At 45.5% G+C, this 22,875-nt stretch overlaps 1 protein-coding gene across 10 annotated transcripts in view; it reads right to left on the reverse strand.

Annotated features, from left to right (window-relative positions):
* LOC137425647 (FERM domain-containing protein 4A) overlaps nt 1–22,875 on the reverse strand; it is a 68,350-nt gene that overhangs the window by 37,444 nt on the left and 8,031 nt on the right. For 7 of the 10 annotated variants that reach the window (XM_068114275.2, XM_068114274.2, XM_078776917.1 and 4 more), the window contains 9 exons: nt 20,979–21,073; nt 18,265–18,357; nt 18,040–18,124; nt 17,877–17,933; nt 17,672–17,694; nt 17,218–17,298; nt 13,666–13,731; nt 8,121–8,178; nt 3,721–3,807 (listed from right to left, as the gene is read on the reverse strand). In XM_068114275.2, coding sequence (XP_067970376.2) covers nt 3,721–3,807; nt 8,121–8,178; nt 13,666–13,731; nt 17,218–17,298; nt 17,672–17,694; nt 17,877–17,933; nt 18,040–18,124; nt 18,265–18,357; nt 20,979–21,073 — 645 coding nt within the window. Of the gene's footprint in view, nt 1–3,720; nt 3,808–8,120; nt 8,179–13,665; nt 13,732–17,217; nt 17,299–17,671; nt 17,695–17,859; nt 17,934–18,039; nt 18,125–18,264; nt 18,358–20,978; nt 21,074–22,875 lie in introns of all 10 variants that reach the window. The other 3 variants (XM_078776919.1, XM_078776918.1, XM_078776916.1) reach the window with 1 other exon arrangement.

The raw sequence follows: 22,875 nt of genomic DNA on the forward strand, positions 1-22,875 counted from the left end.
ATGTCAATGCCCCAAGCCATCATTTCATTTATCGGGAAACATGGGCAACATGGCACCCATCGGGCAACATGGCACCCATCGGGCAACATGGCGCCCATCGGGCAACATGGCGCCCACCGGGCCACATGGCGCCCATCGGGCAACATGGCGCCCATCGGGCAACATGGCGCCCACCGGGCCACATGGTGCCCATCGGGCCACATGGCGCCCATCGGGAAACATGGCGCCCACCGGGCCACATGGCGCCCATCGGGCAACATGGCGCCCATCGGGCAACATGGCGCCCACCGGGCAACATGGCACCCATCGCAACATGGCACCCATCGGGCAACATGGCACCCATCGGGCAACATGGGGCCCATCGGGCAACATGGCGCCCATCGGGCAACATGGCGCCCATCGGGCAACATGGCACCCATTGGGCAACATGGCACCCATCGGGCAACATGGCACCCATCACAGCTAATCCACGACAAGTGTTCTCAACTTATTCTCCGAACACACAACGTTGCATGGAGCAAGGGAAACCTGTCTTGGACTCAATCTGCCACTCCTTTCACATAGCTGCACATATCACTAAGCTGCACCTCTCAAAAAACGCACATATCACAAAGTTGCACCTCTCACAAAGCTGCACATTCATAAAGCTGCACCTCTCACAAAGCTGCACATATCACAAAGTTGCACCTCTCACAAAGTTGCACCTCTCACAAAGTTGCACCCCACAAAGCTGCACCTCCCACCAAGCTGCACTATGCACAAGCTGCACAACACACAAGCTGCACCTCTCACAAAGCTGCACACGACACGAAGCTGCACTTTACACAAGATGCACCTTTTACAAAGCTGCACCTCTCACAAAGCTGCACATGACACAAATCTACACAACTCACAAAGCCGCACATCTCACAACGCTGCACCTCCCACAAAGCGGCACTTGCCACACGCTGCACATTTCACAAAGCTGCACCTCACACAAAGCTGCACCTCACACAAAGCTGCACATCACACAAAGCTTTACATTACACAAGCTGCACAATACACGAAGCATGACATTACACAAAGCTGCACCTCCCTCAAAGCTGCACATCTCATAAAACTGCACCTCTCACAAAGCTGCACCTCTCACAAAGCTGCACCTCTCACAAAGTTTCACCTCTCACAAAGTTTCACCTCTCACAAAGCTGCTCCTCTCACAAAGCTGCACCTCTCACAAAGCTGCACATCTCACAAAGCTGCACCTCTCACAAAGTTGCACCTCTCACAATGTTGCACCTCTCACAAAGTTGCACCTCTCACAAAGTTGCACCTCTCACAAAGTTGCACCTCTCACAAAAATGCTCCTCTCACAAAGCTGCACCTCTCACAAAACTGCACCTCTCACAAAGCTGCACCTCTCACAAAGTTGCACCTCTCACAAAGTTGCACCTCTCACAAAGTTGCACCTCTCACAAAGCTGCACCTCTCACAAAGTTTCACCTCTCACAAAGTTTCACCTCTCACAAAGCTGCTCCTCTCACAAAGCTGCACCTCTCACAAAGCTGCACATCTCACAAAGCTGCACCTCTCACAAAGTTGCACCTCTCACAATGTTGCACCTCTCACAAAGTTGCACCTCTCACAAAGTTGCACCTCTCACAAAGTTGCACCTCTCACAAAAATGCTCCTCTCACAAAGCTGCACCTCTCACAAAACTGCACCTCTCACAAAGCTGCACCTCTCACAAAACTGCACCTCTCACAAAGCTGCACCTCTCACAAAGTTGCACCTCTCACAAAGCTGCACCTCTCACAAAGCAGCACCTCTCACAAAGCTGCACATCTCACAAAGCGGCACCTCTCACAAAGCGGAACCTCTCACGAAGCTGCACCTCTCACAAAGCGGCACCTCTCACGAAGCTGCACCGCTCGCAAAGCGGCACCTCTCACAAAGCTGCACCTCTCACAAAGCTGCACCTCTCACAAAGCTGCACCTCTCACAAAGCTGCACCTCTCACAAAGTTGCACCTCTCACAAAGCTGCACCTCTCACAAAGTTGCACCTCTCACAAAGCGGCACCTCTCACAAAGCGGCACCTCTCACAAAGCGGCACCTCTCACAAAGCGGAACCTCTCACGAAGCTGCACCTCTCACGAAGCGGCGTGTCACGAAGCTGCACCTCTCACGAAGCTGCACATCTCACAAAGCTGCACATCTCACAAAGCTGCACCTCTCACAAAGTTGCACCTCTCACAAAGCTGCACCTCTCACAAAGTTGCACCTCCCACAAAGTTGCACCTCACAAAGCGGCGCCTCTCACAAAGTTGCACCTCTCACAAAGCTGCACCTCTCACGAAGCTGCGCCTCTCACAAAGTTGCACCTCTCACAAAGCTGCACCTCTCACGAAGCTGCACATCTCACGCCGAAGCTGCACAACCTCCTCTGAATGGAAAGCCAAACGACTTTCTATAAAACCACCACCTGAGCTCCGAGACAAACCGCAAGAATGTTGTCTCTCTCGAATCCGCACGTGCCGCAGACAATACCTGCGTGGTGCGAGCTCGGCCGGTTTACCTGCGGGCCGCGCAGCCCCACAGCCAGGTGGGAACGCATGGCACACGCCACAAAGCCTCACACAAAAACACACACAAACTAACAAAAAGAAACCTCCGGTGCAATGATTGGTCCACAAGCGGAAATCGATCATGCGGTTCATGATAATTAAATAATTGGCCTCAAACCACAGTGACAGCAATAAATAAATAAACAAACAAATAAATAAATAAATAAATAAATGCACCTGCATATTTTCCCCACATTTTCACCACATTTTCACATGCTAATAATAAAGTGACATTTATTTAATAAATAAATAAATAAATAAATAAATGCACCTGCATATTTTCACCACATTTTCACCACATTTTCACATGCTAATAATAAAGTGACATTTATTTAATAAATAAATAAATAAATAAATCAATGCACCTGCACATTTTCACCACATTTTCACCACATTTTCACATGCTAATAATAAAGTGACATTTATTTAATAAATAAATAAATAAATAAATCAATGCACCTGCACATTTTCACCACATTTTCACCACATTTTCACATGCTAATAATAAAGTGACATTTATTTAATAAATAAATAAATTAAGTGACAACCCTCATTGCTTTACGTGCCGAGTCCATTATTATTTCCATTAGGTTTTTGACACTTTTCTCTGCTACACCTGAGCAGATCCTGATTTATTTATCATACCTGTGTAAGAAGCAACAGGACAGAAAACCAAGCAGACTATAATACAGGTGCACTTCAGGGTGATTGCACAAACACTTATGTACTTAAAAGGAGTATGCTTACCTGTGTACCTGCACTCTTACCTGTGTACAATTGCTCAAAGCAAATACTGAGAGCCAAGGCTGGTAGGGGCGGGGAAATAGCCGATGATAATCTGATCCTCCAACTCGTCTCCGTTAACATTTCACCTTCAACTACCGTTTCCCTCCCCCATCTCCACCCCTCCCCCAAACCTTTATCATGAGCAAACCTTAAACAATGGATTCCACCTTTCTCATCACTCGCACTGCCCACACGAGGTCAGCTTGGCTTGATGTCCCACAGGTCTCCATGGTTGCATCATTGTCCCACAGCCCCCACCTGGTATTCACCTGGCCGTATTTGCATTGCATAACCCTCCCACCGTCCACCTAGCCGTACTGCCCGGTTCTCACCTGTCGTGGTTTTTTACGGTCCTGGTGCTCATACTGGCAAATTCCTCTCCAGCAGACACCCAACCACAATGGCACGTCTTCTTTGTCCTGGTCACACAGACATGGAAACGTTCGCTGTTGTTATGACGAACTTGCTTTATCTTCCATGATATCGTCTCTCCGCCATTTTCATTCTTTCCCTTGGCCAGGTGTGATATATTGTTGTGGAAATGGCTGCTAATTGTTAATAAGGTTCAACATTGAGGAGTAATAGATTAAGCATGTGACACAATCAATTGTGCAATTACAAATGCATCACGTAATAGTTAGACGATGTCTCCCTCTCCCAGTGTATGTTTAAAATGATCAACCATGTTGACTCCATTTTTACTGATGTACCCTCTGTAATCAGTCCGAAAATGTCTCAGCGTTTCACTAGGTCAGTGGCGCTAGTATGGGCAGGAGACCGGGCCAACGGCCAATGATGAGTGACAGGGGAGGGTATGGTGTGTGTTAAGTGACAGGGGAGAGGAATGGTGTGTCATGGGTGACAGGGGAGGGGAATGGTGTGTCATGGGTGACAGGGGAGGGGTATGGTGTGTTGTGAGTGACAGGGGAGGGGAGGGGTATGGTGTGTGTTAAGTGACAGTGGAGGGGAATGGTGTGTCATGGGTGACAGGGGAGGGGTATGGTGTGTTGTGAGTGACAGTGGAGGGGTATGGTGTGTTGTGAGTGACAGGGGAGGGGTATGGTGTGTGGTGGGTGATAGGGGAGGGTATGGTGTGTCGTCGGTGATGCACGGGCTCAAGGGGGCCAAAAGGGCAAAGCAACAGCTGTAGGAGACCTTCCCAAGCTGAACACAGAAGGCTGTGCCAAACTGATCATCAGTCACGCCCTGCCAATGACATAGCCAAACCCCTCTGTCTCCCCCTATGTCTCCCCCTATGTCTCCCCCTATGTCTTCCCCTATGTCTCCCCCTATGTCTCCCCCTATGTCTCCCACTATGTCTCCCCCTCTGCCTGCCTCTCTCTGCCTCGCCCTCTGCCTGCCCCTCTCTCTGCCTCCCTCTCTGCCTCCCCCTATGTCTCCCCCTATGTCTCTCCCTCTGCCTGCCTCTCTCTCTGCCTCTCCCTCTGCCTCCCCCTATGTCTCCCCCTATGTCTCCCCCTATGCCTCCCCCTCTGCCTGCCTCTCTCTCTGCCCCCCTCTCTGCCTCCCCCTATGTCTCCCCCTCTGCCTGCCTCTCTCTCTGCCTCTCTCTCTGCCTCCCTCTCTGCCTCCCTCTCTGCCTCCCCCTATGTCTCCCCCTATGCCTCTCCCTATGTCTCCCCCTCTGCCTGCCTCTCTCTCTGCCTCTCTCTGCCTCCCTCTCTGCCTCCCCCTCTCTCTGCCTCCCTCTCTGCCTCCCCCTCTGTCTGCCTCTCTCTGCCTCCCTCTCTGCCTCCCTCTCTGCCTCCCTCTCTGCCTCCCCCTCTGCCTCCCCCTCTGCCTCCCCCTATGCCTCCCCCTATGCCTCCCCCTATGCCTGCCTCTCTCTGCCTCTCTCTGCCTCCCTCTCTGCCTCCCTCTCTGCCTCCCCCTATGTCTCCCCATATGTCTCCCACTATGTCTCCCCCTATGTCTCCCCCTATGTCTCCCCCTATGCCTCCCCCTATTCCTCCCCCTATTCCTCCCCCTATGCCTCCCTCTCTGCCTGCCTCTCTCTCTGCCTCCCTCTCTGCCTCCCCCCCCCCATCTCACCCTCTGTGTTCATCACTCTCCCCACTTTACTGCTCCATCCCTCTCCTTCACCCTAACCCGCTCCTCTCCTCTCCCTGGCATGGGTCAATCTCCTGTCCTCAAACTCCTTCCAGAACCGTGTGGCGACGCGTCCTGCAGAATATGCCGGATTTGCCCCAAAACTCTTTTCTGTCTTGTCGTTCCCACTATTGTCTATTTCACATGGTGTATCTGCCGAGCCCCAAGTTCAATAAAGGGTCTTTGTTCGTCATTCGTATCGTGGGCGCATATGTTTGGTAGTAGACAAGGGTTTATAGTTTGTTGGTGGCATTATTTATTTATTTTTGCTTTTTTGTTTCCATACCCATGATCATTTTTGTTATTCAATATACTGGTCTCGGGATGAATTCTAACTGTCATGGTTGCTTCATTTGGCGATTTAGAAAAAGACCCGTTGAGGGATAATTGGCAGTGGTTCTCAACACCGCATCTAAAGACTTCATCACGCATCTCAGGCTCGCTCAGCCTAATGGTATTGAGATGTCCACACCTAATTGGCGGAACGCTGGAGTGATTCGGGACTTCCAATCTGTATGGTGTCACGACCTTGTACGCTCAAGCCGTTGGGGAGATCCCCGAAACGGTTGACCGTTATGGTGACATCGAGGCAACTCGGTGGATTTGAACCAGCGACTGGGACAACCGGACGACCATAACAATCTCGACTATAAAAGTGAATTTGTTTGTTTGTTTGTTTATTTATATCTGCTTTAAAAACTAAAAAACACGATCAAATTAAATCCAACCAAATTTTGCATGTTCCCTCATTGTAGCCCAAGTATTGTTTCTGTAGGGGTAGCATATCTGGGAGAGGGGTTTCAAGGTGGGGGGGGGGGGGGGGTGGAGACCCCAATTCTCTCTATGTCAATGTGTATCGTATAGCGCCCCCTGTGGTAGCCCGTATTAAAATCATCTTATATAAAGAAAGTTACAGTTACCCCCCCCCCCCCCCAATTGTTACGGAATCCGACGACGGCTCTCCCCTTACTGAGGGGGGTTTAATCGCCTCGTCTTTTTAAGCTGGCCGTCCGACCGGTCCTGGTACTTGTAACGCTCCTTTGCGAGGTGGGATTGATCAGGGTTATTGGTCAAGGTGTTCTCCTGAATACCTTCACCAATCCCTCCGCAAAACAGGGAGACAATTACCGCTCGAAACCACGGACAAGATGGTATTTGCCGAGCGGTTTAGCAATCCGCAATCCGCGGCTCCGAGCCGTTATCAATGGACTAAACCCGATTATAAAGCGTTTGGCCAAAAATCGTGCCACAGGTACTCAATTGACAGAAGGGACGAAAGCGATCGGATGAGAAAGAAGGAACAGATATTTATTATTATTTACACCACCAAAGAAACCAAAGGAGAAGGAAACGTTACAGTGATGTTGAAATCTGAGTGAGAATAGAATGAATGAATGATCGTTTTAAGGCCATTTTCCCCGCGACAGCGGGGGTTAGCCTTGCGGGCCCCATGACAATCATGGTTCCCTGTTTGAGGCAATGTTTTTATGGCCGGATGCCCTTCTTGGCACCAACCCTTGGTCGCCTCTTGCGATGCGCAGGGATACAGTGTACCTATTCTAATTCGGGGTACACACCCTGATCATTCATCCCAGCAAGCTGGTGCTCAATTAGCCGACCTCGGAAGGATGACAGGCTGAGTCAACCCCCCTGGCGTTAATTCAGCAATCGACCGGGATTCGAACCCAGGATCCTAGGATCCCAAGCCGGCACCCTAACCGCTAAGCCAACACCAGGCTCTGAGTGAGAATAGGAAATCTTCATTTCACGTCACTCATTTGAAGCGGAGATTGAAACCAAAGAATCCAACACAGAGCTTCGCAGCGAATCGCAAGTGATTTTTGATCGTGCTTTATACAGATATAAGTAGCGAGGATGGTTCCGAAGGTGATGTTCGCCATATCAATTTCATAGTAATCCAAAAGTCGGATATATGCCGATAATGATGTTATTAATTTAAACATCACATGTGCAGATAAGTAATGTAATGAATCATTGTGACGTGGCAATATGCATCGATTATTGTGGGTTGAACCCGACATGACTATTAACGTGCAGTTTGGTGCGATGTGGGCCAGAGGGGGGGTTGCATCGTGGTGCACACCTTTAGAGGGCATATTAAGCTGGCTAACCTATGTGCACTCACTTGAGTAAATTGAAGATCTTGTGTTTTTTTTGTTTGTTTGTTTTTTTTAAGCAAGACTTAATTTCTGACCGTACCATGGGCCTACAGACCTTGGAAGTAAACTTGCGTAAAGGGAGATGTGCACATCGAGTAAAACATTGAGCGAAGTGAATTCTGTATTTAACAAAAGCCACGGTGGAATATGGGAAATTGAAGCTTGGATGTTCACCAATGATGAATCCTCATGGGTTGGACGCAGTAGTTGTAAAGCAGGAAGTCTTGCTCTACAACTATATGTCGTCTTTACAGGGAATACAGATCTTTGCCAATTAGTCCTACAAACAACTCGTCAACTAATAAAGGAAATGTTTGCATGTGCAAGCAAGTGGATAGCCGGCTTCACATCTTTTCTAAAAGAAAGCATGCTCCATGAAGCATTGCCCTTTGACTACCGTAGCATCGATAAAATGCAGGTCAAAAAAAACTACAAAAACTCACCTTGACATGATAGAAATGAAGCCCATACGTGGGAGATTCTTCCACCACGGACATGTATCTGCCAAGATAAGAATGAAGCACCTCTCCTCGAAATGGCGAAACAGCAAAGTAGAGGTTTTTTTTGGGGGTTTTAAAAAAAATACAAGATCGAGGCTCATGTAAGAGCTAACATTAATCACAAAAAGACAAACTGACACATAAAACATAAGATAAAGGGAGCGGGAGACAAGATGGGGAGAGAGATGGAAGCACACAAGTACAACATTTGAGAGCAGGGACATCGGGAGATCTGTGGGAGGGAGAGGGCTTGGAGGGAGGAGGCATGGGAAGGAGGGGGGGTGATGGAAGAGCTATAAAACACATGGACACTGCTAGGACTTCCAGGAAAGAAGCCGGAATTTCAAAAAAGTGGATCTGGGGTGAATTAGCGGGGGTAGAAAAGATCAAGGATTTGGATGGAGGAAGATTAGAGATGGTGGTGAACATGACAAGACAAGACAAGACAAGACAAGAGGTGAACAAGAAGACAAGAGATTTTAATTAATAATGGTGAATCATACAGGGAAATACTATACAGAGAAACTTAGACACGAGAGAAGGTCATTTTGCCCATCGTGCTTGTGCCATATCCACACCCCAACGCTCACCTTCTGCAGGTATTGGTAGCTGTACAGCTAACTCCAACCAGGTCATTTATCCACGATACCGGCGTGCAATGGCCGACTGTATTCCAAAGATGGTGTGGTGAGGTTGGCAGGGTAGCCTAGTTTTGACTTGGGCCTGTCTAGCCTGGGTTCAAATCCCGAACCCAGCTATAAACGGTCACCCTGGTGTTTCACAAGCAGGATGAAGCATCAATGTGTGTGTCATCCATGTAAAGGATGTTAAGCAGAGGTTCCTTGTGCCAGCACTAGTCATTGGTGGAAGTTAAAGATCCCACATTGCATTTCGTTGAGGAGTGGACCAATTATATCGCAGGAATACCGAACAAATTCCTATTTACTTCCCAAATCACCTTCAGTCAAATGGCAGACCTGGTTAGTCACTTGGTGAAAGACTTGGGTCTTGGCTTGGCCGACCTCACATGAAGTTGGGAATAATTAGGGCTGTTCAAATAAGTAGAGAGATTAAAAAGACGGCATGGGGCCTTTAACATTCACAACCTAAATCCAGATGGGACAGCCGGCTTTACATCCCCATCCAAGGGAAGGCGTGCATGACGTGCAGAACCCCCTATTCGTAACCGATCAGAATGGAAGTTTTGAATCAACTTGACTCGATCAGAGGGATAAGCACAACCTGGCAACTCAATGGTAACGCAATCTATCAAGTACGTTATCTTCCCTTATTGAGCTTATCCGCCACCAAAGGTGCATGGAGGTTATGTTTTCACCCGTCTGTCTGTCGGTCTGTTTGTGAACAAAATATGTTAAAAAATTGTGGACGGATTGGACGAAATTTGGCAGAGAGGTAGCGAATGTGACAAGGACGAAATTATTAGATTTTGGTGAAGATCCGGATTCGGATCCGGCTAGTATAATTTTTTAAGTGATTCTTCACCATTGGGAGATCGGGCCAAAAAACGATACATAGCAGGATATCTCGGAAAGTTATGGACGGATTTGGACAAAACTTGGTGGACAGACAGGTTGGGTGTCTGACAAGGGTGATTATATTCGATTTTGGTGAAGATCTAAATATGGATTCGGATATGAGAATTATTTAATTTTTAAGTGATTCTTCACCATTGGGAGATCGGGCCAAAAACGACACATAGCAGAAAATCTCAGAAAGTTATGGATGGATTTTGATGAAACTTGGTGGACAGGTTGTGTGTGTGACAAGGAAGAATCGATTCAGTTTTGGTGAAGATCTGAATATGGATTCGGATATGAGCATTATTTCATTTATTAAGCAATTCTTCACCATTGAGTGATATGGCCAACCAGGTGGAGGTATGCTCTCTACTGAGTGCCGTTCTAGTTAAATTATCATGAATTTATTCAACATCTCGAATGCAAGATGATACCATTCGACTAATCCCTACGAAAGCCTTACTTTGCCAAAACTTAAACTTCTGATGCATGCAACTTTTGCTCACAAGGAAAGATGAATAAACATCAAGTTAATTGGCATCCGTCATGTACAGCATCGATGATACAAGACCTTCTCAGGACAAGTGGAGGGGGTTTTGGTGAAAGAAAAAGTTCAAAATAACTCGAGAGCTGCAATCGGAGATCACTAATGATTCCTGGTATAAAAAAACTCAATATTAGCCAATTTGTAGCAAATTGAAATTCTGCCTCATCATGAAAACAAACGCATTATTACCTCCGCTACCAAAGGTCGAGGGAGGTTATGTTTCACCCCTGTCTGTCTGTGTGCACGATATCTCAAAAAGTTATGGACGGCAAAAGATAAAACTTGGTAGATGAGTTGGTTCTGCGACAAGAACAAGCCGAATAGATTTTGGTTCAGGTCCCAATCCAGATCCGCCCAATCGTGGGATATAAAACGTAAACCTGTTAATTTCAAATCTACCCCTGTTAATTTCAAATCTACCCCTGTTAATTTCAAATCTACCCCTGTTAATTTCAAATCTACCCCTGTTAATTTCAAATCTACCCCTGTTAATTTCAAATCTACCCCTGTTAATTTCAAATCTACCCCTGTTAATTTCAAATCTACCCCTGTTAATTTCAAATCTACCCCTGTTAATTTCAAATCTACCCCTGTTAATTTCAAATCTACCCCTGTTAATTCCAAATCTACCCCTGTTAATTTCAAATCTACCCCTGTTAATTTCAAATCTACCCCTGTTAATTTCAAATCTACCCTGTTAATTTCAAATCTACCCCTGTTAATTTCAAATCTACCCCTGTTAATTTCAAATCTACCCCTGTTAATTTCAAATCTTCCCCTGTTAATTTCAAATCTACCCCTGTTAATTTCAAATCTACCCCTGTTAATTTCAAATCTTCCCCTGTTAATTTCAAATCTACCCCTGTTAATTTCAAATCTACCCCTGTTAATTTCAAATCTACCCCTGTTAATTTCAAATCTACCCCTGTTAATTTCAAATCTACCCTGTTAATTTCAAATCTACCCCTGTTAATTTCAAATCTACCCCTGTTAATTTCAAATCTACCCCTGTTAATTTCAAATCTACCCCTGTTAATTTCAAATCTACCCCTGTTAATTTCAAATCTACCCCTGTTAATTTCAAATCTACCCTGTTAATTTCAAATCTACCCCTGTTAATTTCAAATCTACCCCTGTTAATTTCAAATCTACCCCTGTTAATTTCAAATCTTCCCCTGTTAATTTCAAATCTACCCCTGTTAATTTCAAATCTACCCCTGTTAATTTCAAATCTTCCCCTGTTAATTTCAAATCTACCCCTGTTAATTTCAAATCTACCCCTGTTAATTTCAAATCTACCCCTGTTAATTTCAAATCTACCCCTGTTAATTTCAAATCTTCCCCTGTTAATTTCAAATCTACCCCTGTTAATTTCAAATCTACCCTGTTAATTTCAAATCTACCCCTGTTAATTTCAAATCTACCCCTGTTAATTTCAAATCTACCCCTGTTAATTTCAAATATACCCCTGTTAATTTCAAATCTACCCCTGTTAATTTCAAATCTACCCCTGTTAATTTCAAATCTACCCCTGTTAATTTCAAATCGACCCCTGTTAATTTCAAATCGACCCCTGTTAATTTCAAATCTACCCCTGTTAATTTCAAATCTACCCCCTGTTAATTTCAAATCTACCCCTGTTAATTTCAAATCTACCCTGTTAATTTCAAATCTACCCCTGTTAATTTCAAATCTACCCCTGTTAATTTCAAATCTACCCTGTTAATTTCAAATCTACCCCTGTTAATTTCAAATCTACCCCTGTTAATTTCAAATCTACCCCTGTTAATTTCAAATCTACCCCTGTTAATTTCAAATCTACCCCTGTTAATTTCAAATCTACCCCTGTTAATTTCAAATCTACCCCTGTTAATTTCAAATCTACCCCTGTTAATTTCAAATCTACCCCTGTTAATTTCAAATCTACCCCTGTTAATTTCAAATCTACCCCTGTTAATTTCAAATCTTCCCCTGTTAATTTCAAATCTACCCCTGTTAATTTCAAATCTTCCCCTGTTAATTCCAAATCTACCCCTGTTAATTTCAAATCTACCCCTGTTAATTTCAAATCTTCCCCTGTTAATTTCAAATCTACCCCTGTTAATTTCAAATCTACCCCTGTTAATTCCAAATCTACCCCTGTTAATTCCAAATCTACCCCTGTTAATTCCAAATCTACCCCTGTTAATTTCAAATCTACCCCTGTTAATTTCAAATCTACCCCTGTTAATTTCAAATCTACCCCTGTTAATTTCAAATCTACCCCTGTTAATTTCAAATCTACCCCTGTTAATTTCAAATCTACCCCTGTTAATTTCAAATCTACCCCTGTTAATTTCAAATCTACCCCTGTTAATTTCAAATCTACCCCTGTTAATTTCAAATCTACCCCTGTTAATTTCAAATCTTCCCCTGTTAATTTCAAATCTACCCCTGTTAATTTCAAATCTTCCCCTGTTAATTTCAAATCTACCCCTGTTAATTTCAAATCTACCCCTGTTAATTTCAAATCTACCCCTGTTAATTTCAAATCTTCCCCTGTTAATTTCAAATCTACCCCTGTTAATTTCAAATCTTCCCCTGTTAATTTCAAATCTACCCCTGTTAATTCCAAATCTACCCCTGTTAATTCCAAATCTACCCCTGTTAATTCCAAATCTACCCCTGTTAATTTCACCCCAGATCCACTTTTTTGAAATACCAACTTCTTTCCTGGAAGTTCTAGCAGTGTCCATGTGTTTTATACTTCTCCCACCCCACCCACCCCGCCCCTTCCGATTCCTCCTCTCCCCAAGCCCTCTCCCTCCCACAGATCTCCCGATGGCCTTGCTCTTAAATGTTGTGCTTCCCCCTCTCTCCCCATCTTCTCTACCGCTCCCCTTATGTGTTTTGTGTCCGTTGTTTTTTTTTTTGTGATTAATGTCCGCTCTTTCACGAGCCTCGATCTTGTATACAAAGCAACAAACAAACTGTTAAGCCTTGCGGAGGTACGCACTCTACCGAGTGCCGCTCTAGTTTTCCAATGGAAAAGCATCTGTAAGTGTAAATTAACTATTTTAATGTAAATTAAGTAAATTTTTCTTTGCTAGAGGTCATAATGGAATGGGAAAGGTCATTTTAATAGACTGCCACAGATTTCAAATGTGGATGATGAAAAAGTGAACATTTATGTTCAAACAAAAATTTACAATGATGTAATATGCCAAAGGATATGGCTCGGTGGTCTGGGGTTACTATTCTCGCTTTGGGTGCGAGACGTCCTGGGTTCGAATCCTGGCCATATGCAATGAAAATGTATGCGCTTCTTCAAAAAGCGGACACCATGGACATCAAAACGAAACGCTTAATGCTTCAGGGAAGCATAATAATTTGATGAGGATGCAAAACGCGACGAGTTACTGACCCAACGATGGCTTGGCCTCTTGTCAGCCCATTCAGGTCTTGGTAATAGTTCACGATGAGACTCTTGCTGAGAACACGATACACATTCAAATTGATTGAATAACTCTGGCGAGACGGAAAACAGCCTTGGCACGTGATTACATAGTCCTTCGTTAAGTTATCAACAAGTTAACGACTTATGACCCAGCAAAAGCCATAGCAAGCGCAACTGGCGGCCTCCATTCCCTTTTTCTGCCTAAATGTCCTGAGTTACACATTCATAACCACAGAATTGTTACGACTCACGGTCTCGGATAATTTTGCAAGTTCCACATTTAACCCCAAAACTATATTTTAAGAAGTTATCCGCCCCAAGTCTTCGCCCTCCCCCCTGATTTATATCAGAAAATTGACGAAGGTCCACTTCTGTGACTCCATGAGACCGACTCAATCTGAACTTTCCCGACCTGGATTTCTCCCAATGGCAAATCCTCCCTTCTAGATTTGTTCATGACTAACTTTCCCACAAACATCTCCTGCTCTTCCTCAACTCCAATTGGTTCAACTGATCATATGATTGTGAAAGTCAACATCTCTCTGGCTATTTTCAGAGAGCCCTCAACATCGGAGAGTTTGGCATTTCACTCAAGCAAATTGGCAGAGACTGCAAGCAGCCATCTCTTTTCAGGACTGGTCTCCCATATCTACTGCCCCTGATGTTAACTCAGCCTGGGAATTCTTCCACAGAAACCTGCTCTCTCGTGCACAGATTCATCCTATCTCGTCTTCAGTTATCCTACCCTTCTTCCCGTCCATGGTCCACTGAATCCTGTGGTGAGGAAGTTGCTCTGAAACGACTTCCCTTCCTGCAAGGTCAATCTGACCAAAGGCAATCTCAGTGCAGTCCAAAACGTCCGCAACAAGTGTGTCCACTCTCAGGACAGCCAGAAAACAACATCTCTCCAATCTCAAGGTTGAATTTTCAAACTTGTCTCCCTCCTCTAAAACCTGGTGGCACTTTGTTAAGTCTGCCTCTGGATTATGCTCCCCTTCCATTCCTTCCCCCTCTTCAAATGGCACGAAAGCCAACTCCGCTCGCGAGAAGGCCGAATGCCTCAATTGCATTCCAAATCTTGTGTCCCTATCTCCTCACTCTCGGTACCCATCCTTCCCCATCATACTCAACTGCTCCTGGTCTCTGTGTCTTTTGCACCTGAGAATGTCAAAAAAGTTCTTTCAACCCACGACTCTGACTCTGCTACTAGACCAGAGAGCATCAGCTCACAAGTCCTAAAAACCTGCTCTGCTGCTCTTGCACATCCTCTCTCTCCCCTTTTCCTCCTATCATTTGTTAGGTCATCTTCCATTTGCTTGGAAATCCGCCATCACTGCATTACATAAAAAGTACAAAAACTGATCTGCTTCACTAATGACCAGCTTACCTCCAATCATCACCAAGGTCATGGAATCCATCATCGCAGTTGATATGAAATCCTTCCTCTTCCCCCAACAACCTCATCTCAGATCACCAATTTGCTTTCAGACCAGGTCACTCCACCATGGACATGCTGCTTGTGCTCTCCCAAAAATGGATGGAGGCCCTCAATGTCAGACATGAGATAAGGGTCGTCTCTCTGGGCATATCTTCAGCATTTGATACAGTGTGGCATCCCGCTTTGCTCTCCAAACTCTCTAGCTATGGAATCCAAGGCCAACTCCACACATGGCTTACTGACTTCCTCTACTCTCTTAGCCAATGTGTGGCATTCAATGGAATCCTTTCATCTCCTCTCCCTGTCGAGGCTGGAGTGCTCCAAGACAGTGTACTGGGCCCAGACCTATTCCTGGTCTTAATAAATGATCTGACTTTCTGGAACATCCTCTTTATCTATTTGCTGACGACTCCACCCTCTGCCGTGACATCCATCATCTTTGAGACATGCAGACTGTAGCCTCTTCCCTCTATTCAGATCTTGGAAAAAATAATAATCACAAGTTGATCAAACACTTGGAAAATGTCTTTCAATCCTGACAAATATCCCATTCTCACTATCTCTGTCGATAAGAACCATCTGCAAAACCCTTCAATCGACTTTCTTAATAATCCTCTTGAGGAAGTTCAGTCATTCAAACACCTGGGTCTCACTATCAGCCTTGATGTTTATTGAGCAAACCACATATCAAAGATGGCCTCCAAAGCCAGTTGGCCTCCACTGGGCATCCTCTGTCGTACAAAGTCCTTCGTTGGCACACCTGAATTCCTCTCCACCTATAAGGCCTTCATCCGCAGCTTGATTGAGTACTGCTTTCCCCTCTGGCCTGGCTCCACTGCCTCACATCATGCTTGATGTGATGTGAAAACCAAGGCCTTCAAAATTATTGGAATCTCCAGCGATGAAGCTGAGACTATGGGTCTATCACTTAACCATCGCCGACAGGTCGTTGGTCTGTGCCTTTCCTTGATCGTCCCCCCCGCCCCCAGGTTTTTTCCGGGGTCACACGGTGCACCATTAACCACCTTCTGTTGAAACGACCTAAATCTAGGATCACTGCTCACCTCCACTCATTCGTTCCAATTTTTTCCCACCTGTACAACCAACTTCCACAGTCTCTTCAATATCATTCTTCCCTCCAGGTCTTCAAGACAGCTGTTCACCACTATCTCTAGATCATCCCCAATCCAAAAGCATGATCTTTTCGACACTCGTTAACCCACCCCAATCCCTCCTCCTTCCAAATTTCCAGTTCCCCTCCTGAGAGATCTGTATCCATCTCTGTATCCACCTTGTCCACGCCATGCATCCTCTCCTGCCCCTCATTACTCCCCACACCCATCGTTTGTCCATCTGCCTCTATCTTTGCCTTCAACTCCGCTGTTGGTGTTTGCCCCCTCTCTATTGTTCCTTTTGGCCTGTTGCATCCTGATACGTTCAGTGTACTAGTACAAACTCTTCCACGAGCCTCGACTATGCATACAAAAAACAAACAAAACCTGAAGGCCTCGATCAAAGAAGGTCAATCTCCCAAGTTAAAAATGACGTGGTAAGGTGAAGGCAGCAATGTTTGCGAATACGAAGTGCTGCACCCAAGTTTGCAGTTACATCATATCTAGTGCAAAGCTTTGCTCACATCAGTCAAGGGCAACTTCAGTATTTCAATTCTCCATTGACGAAGGTCCATCGACATTACATAGTCGACCGGTAACGATAAGGATAAGGGACGAGTTTACATATGACACGGGAAAGAAATGAGACACGTGTCCAGTTACCAGGTTCCCTCAAGCAATGAGTGCGTGCATCTCACAAAGTCAGTAATTGGTCGAAAAAACGTCTCTTTACTCGGCCCGGCCTGTTAAGCTGCTTATCCCCCACCCCAAACCCAAGAGTCACATGTACACAACTCTTGCCTCCTTTTACTTGTATTCCCTTCCAAACGACCTTCTCCTTTCCTCACACCCTTCAAGACCCCTTCGCTAATATTTTTCATTTATTAGCCTCCGCTGCCCAATATATGTTGGTGGTTGAAATGGTGGCACAACAATAAAGGAGTATGGTGGTGTTTCGTGGTACTTTACCAGATGGCCAGTGAAGGATGGTCCTTTAAAGTGTTTGTGGGAATCAGTGACTGCATGTCCAAGTCTGACATGGGCACCACACTGCGGACGGAGGGAGTTTCAAACAAGAGGCAAATCACTAAGATAGGAAATGTCAGACAGGAAAGGTTCCATATGTACCGAGCGCACACCGCACCACACCAAGAATTTTGGTTTCCTCATCAGTTGCAGAACAGTCACCGAAAAATATCATCAAAACCATCAATGCGTTTGCTACTGGAGGAGCACTCCCTTGTTAAGTTGAGGCTCATCCACTCTACCTGCACAACAACCCCGGCCCCTCTCCACACCCCCATCGGAGATCTAGTCCACCCTTCCCTCCGCTAGGCGAGACAGTTCATCCCCGTTACTAGCCCGTGCGCCAAGCCAAACATTGTAAATTCCACCAGCAGCCGGGTCTGCCACGGTCATATACCTTGTGTAATCTCCTTTGGCTTCCTGAAAGAACAAAAGTCATAAAGTGTCATCAGAATAAGGAAAAAAATAAAAAAAGAGCCAGTAATTTGTTTGCTCGGGTGTTCAAAGACCATGTTCGATCGTTGCACCGAAAGAAGATGTGAAGCGTGTGTTCCGCAACTGTAAGCAAAATAAATAAATGATTACGAGTACACTTGGGTTACCTGAAGCGCGTACGCAGCGAGCTTGAACGCAAGGTCATTGTTCACCTCGATCTGCCCCTGCCACACAAGCGGTGAGAATATGGAGGCGGAGCCTCGATAACCCCTAGCACAGGTGGACAATAAGGTTCACGCATCGACTACCAAACGCTCTCCCCGGTCTCACCTCATAAACGCATGACTTGGCGTTCAGGTAGAAGAGTTCGATTGTCGTGGAATCTTTCAGGTATTTTATGCTTTCGATATAAAACCTGAAAACGCAAGTGCATGTTTGATGGTGCGTGAGCATCACGGATGATGTGGCAGCCCATCGCAAGAAGAAGAGCGCTCGAAAGCCAGCACAAGGAAAAGGAGGCGGGGTCGACCTGCGAGGGACGTGATGGTCACTGACCTGACGGCAAACCGCAAAAGCAACGAAGCAGGATGGCGAGGGAAGTCGTGCTCCAGGACTCGTCTGTCCAGCTGCAGCCACTGGCACAGGTTCCTGCAAGCACATCCGCACATCAAGGGTCTTTGACCGCCTTCGTATCGTCGAGATCACTTCATCATAAACACAAACCGTCTTAAAAGCCAAGAACCGAAGTCGTCGGGTTTACAAGATCTTTCCCTACAGGTCCAGATTTGTGGAAGAGATTGTCATCGACTTCGACATAGACAGAATCGACAGAATCGACGACAGATAGACAGAAGAGATCGAATCGACAGAGTGTCGAGCGAGAGAGAGAGAGAGAATGCCAGACAAGGCCGAGGCAAAATTGATGTCACAATGAATAAACTTCGACCATTTCGCCAACAATTTATTGGCTTGGCCTGTTGGCGTTCCCACCAGGAACCCCTTACTCAATGCAGGGAACCCAGGTTCAAATCCTATAAATCATATGTGTTTGGCAATGCCTTCTTCTTGAATGGCCGCAATTATTCCCACGTACTTGTGGGGTTCAATGGGGTGAGTTTTGGGGCCAGTTGTCTTTAACGGACCAACTTGTCAGCCCTGATGCTCGACCGAGTACAGTTAGGGCAGGAATTTAACGGCCGCAATTAATTAATTAATTAATTAATTATTGTCGCAATTAATTAATTCTTGAATGGCCGCAATTATTCCCACGTTCTTGTGGGCTTGAATGGGGTGAGTTTTGGGGACATTTGTCTTTAACGGACCAGCTTGTCAGCCCTGATGCTCGACCGAGTACAGTTAGGGCAGGAATTTAATGGCCGCAATTAATTAATTAATTTCGCTCTTTCGCTTTCGCTTTCGCTCTCGCTCTTTCACGAGCCTCGATCTTGTATACAAAAAAAAAAAAAAAAAAAAAAAAAAAATTAATTAATTCTTGCCGCAATTAATTAATTCTTGAATGGCCGCAATTATTCCCACGTACTTGTGGGGTTGAATGGGGTGAGTTTTGGGGCCAGTTGTCTTTAACGGACCAGCTTGTCAGCCCTGATGCTCGACTGAGTACAGTTAGGGCAGGAATTTAATGGCCGCAATTAATTAATTAATTCATTCATTCATTCTTGCCGCAATTAATTAATTCTTGAATGGCCGCAATTATTCCCACGTACTTGTGGGGTTGAATGGGGTGAGTTTTGGGGACAATTGTCTTTAACGGACCAGCTTGTCAGCCGTGATGCTCGACCGAGTACAGTTAGGGCAGGAATTTAATGGCCGCAATTAATTAATTAATTAATTAATTAATTCTTGCCGGAATTAATTAATTCTTGAATGGCCGCAATTATTCCCACGTACTTGTGGGGTTGAATGGGGTGAGTTTTGGGGACAATTGTCTTTAACGGACCAGCTTGTCAGCCCTGATGCTCGACCGAGTACAGTTCGGGCAGGGATTTAATGACCACCTTAATGACCAATAATGGATCTTGTCGCCAGGAAACCTGTTTGATCCACACAAACCATGAAACAGAGACTTTGATCAGGCAGGTAACCGTGCACCTGCAGGGACATTCCTGCTCGAGTTCCTCTCACTTCGCTCATCTGCACTGCAGACCAATAGACCTTTTGATGCCCCGACCAAGCAAAAATATTTCAAAAAATCCTGGCCGGCGCATGAACTCGCATAGTTTTGTCCAAACCCACTGCGCTTGTGCTACTTTTCCCCGCACGCTTTTCTTTATTACTTCAAGACCGTGCCTGCATTTTATTCCCAACCCTTCTTGACTAAACAACACAAACAGTTTGTGCGAACCGCTCACGGCGAAACGAAGAGCGCATCCTAACCAAGCACGAATTAGAAACACAGCGAGTTGGGCACCGCCTACCGCTCGCCCCACAATCACCGGGCATTAAAGGCATCAGCTTGCCAAGCGTGCTCTCGTGACTGGCCACACTGCCCCGAGTTGCCGTTGCCAAAGCAAAAGCAAAGTGCCACCCAAACGTGTGCACAGCGCCGCACAATGTGGCCAACTTGCCAAAAAGGTCCATGAGGCGTTACTCGCTACTGTGCAAGGGGAAAAGGTGCTCGGTTATAAGGGACATCCTGCACAAAATGAGGCCGTGATATGTCTTAAAGTTAGTGGCACATAACGTATTCCCTATCACACCCGAGCTGATCACTCCATACCACTTCCACTTACAATGGACTATTGCTCTTGACGTCAGCAAGAAGGGCATTTGTCCTGCCGAATAATAACACAGACCCCGTAAGGATGTATAATATCCATGTATTATGCTGCAGTTCCAAGTTGTGACTGCATCAGTGAATAATTTGCCGCCTCTCCCTCAATTTCGATATGTTGTCAAGTTGGGCGGCCAAACAAAAACAGTGAAACTGCACATGTTTTCGAAAAGGGATTGTTGGCACATTGGTGGATATGGACTTCACAGCAGGAAATTGTTCAGCAAATGTGTGGGGGGTTAGGAGGGGACATGCCCTGCTCTTGGCATCACGAGACCTTGTTGGCATCATCTCTTCACAAACCAGATGGTTTGACCGGGGCTAGGGTGCGGCCTCCAAACCCAGACAAAGGCGACGATCTTAGGGTAAGGACAACATTTCGGACCCGGTGGTACACATGCTGCACCCATCTACACTCAAAGTACACAAACGTGATAGACACAAGGCAAAGACAAAGGATCTTGCTCCTGCGACTCACAGCTCATCGAGGAAGTTGATGCCAAAAAACTCCTTTTCCTTGAGACTCAGGTGAGAAGCTACCAAGTCCAGCAGTTCTTTCGCAAGCAGCTTGGGCTGGAAGCAAAACATGCGGGGAGTACAGCAAAACATTTGCGCCGTCTATTCTTATGACGTCAACAGCGGTCTGTGTCATCATGTCATGTGTCAGAGGCGAGGGTCGAGACGGCGGGGACACATCCGTCAAGCTGACATTTGCACAGTTTGACAACAAGGTCGAACTAAAACAGGTAATAAATGGTATTATCGGAACTGCAAAAATAAAACACAAAATAAGGTAAGACACACCGGGTCGGTCTGGATACATTTATACAGGTACAAAGGTCGGAGGAAAAGTATAAAACACCAGGAAGCAATGGGTATTATGCAATTCAGAATGACTAAATCAGGTCACCAAGTACGTGCCCAAAGCCGTAGGTATGGTCGTCTGTTTAAAAATTATTTTTTTATGGCATCCAGTTTTCTACATTTATTTGCAAATGCCTAAACCTACTCACAAAAATATATATATATATATATCCCACTTGTGTCCCGCCTCCCTTTATCCGTATGTTTTATGTGTCCGTGCATGTTTTCATGTTCAATGTGTTTGCTCTTACACGAGCCTCAATTCTGTATACAATATATATATATATATAAAATATTTTTCAGCATTTAAACAAAAGATTGGGAATTGCAGAGCGGTTAACCATAATTGTTCTGTTCCTTGATGCAAATCAGATTCATGGAAATAGAAGGAATACGAAAAATATCCATGGATGAGGGGTGTCGAGTTCCTACCATTTCCTGTTAATACAAGTAAGCAGCGGCAGATGCGGATGCGGATGCGGACACACACACACACAAAGACACACACACACACACACACACAGACACACACACACACACACACAGACACACACACAGACACACACACAAAGACACACACACAGACACACACACAGACACACACACACAGACACACACACACAAAGACACACACACAGAGACACACACACACCACACACACACACAAACACACACACACACACACACACACACACACACACAGACAGACACACACACACACCGACACACACACACAGAGACACACACACACACAGACACACACACAGACACACACACACACACACACACACACACACACACACACACACACACAGAGACACACACACACACACACAAAGACACACACACACATACACGGATACATTGAGACCTCTGGGAACATCATCAGGAATTCCACCTTCTGAAACCGAATTTGGAGATAACAACCAACGACACAAATTACCTAAAACGGGGGGGGGGGGGAGGGGGGGGGGGAAGGGGGTGCTGTGATTCTGCAATGGTAAAACATGCATAGAAATACCAAGAAATAACACATGACCTTCAGTGCTCTTGCTCATATTCATATTTTGACCTCAAATCCAAATTTCTTTTGTATAAAGCAAAACGAACAAGTTTGACTTCACTCTGTTCCAATACTTATGGAGGGCACTGTATGTATGTATGTACATATATGTACACACATGTATGTGACGAAAGCCTCAAAATTGATCACTTGGAGCTTTACATCATAAACTTTACAGTGTGATCCAGCAAGGCCAAATATGGTTATAGTATGTACCAATGTTTTTTTCAAGTGTGCAGTGTGTTCCAGAAAAAAGTATCACTTTGTGGAAATATCAACGCTGTAAATTGCCACAGTAGGGGGGGACGAGATGGGCACTCCCACTCAGGGGGCCCAGGGAGGCGGGGGGCATGGGGGGGACAGGACAGATAATATCCATACATATGCAGATATAGATATACAGTACATGTGCAAAAAACAGATACAGATTATGTACATGTATCATCTA

The sequence above is a fragment of the Myxine glutinosa genome, chromosome 4 (genome assembly GCF_964187855.1).
Source record: "Myxine glutinosa chromosome 4, kmMyxGlut1.1, whole genome shotgun sequence".
Taxonomy (NCBI): domain Eukaryota; kingdom Metazoa; phylum Chordata; class Myxini; order Myxiniformes; family Myxinidae; genus Myxine; species Myxine glutinosa.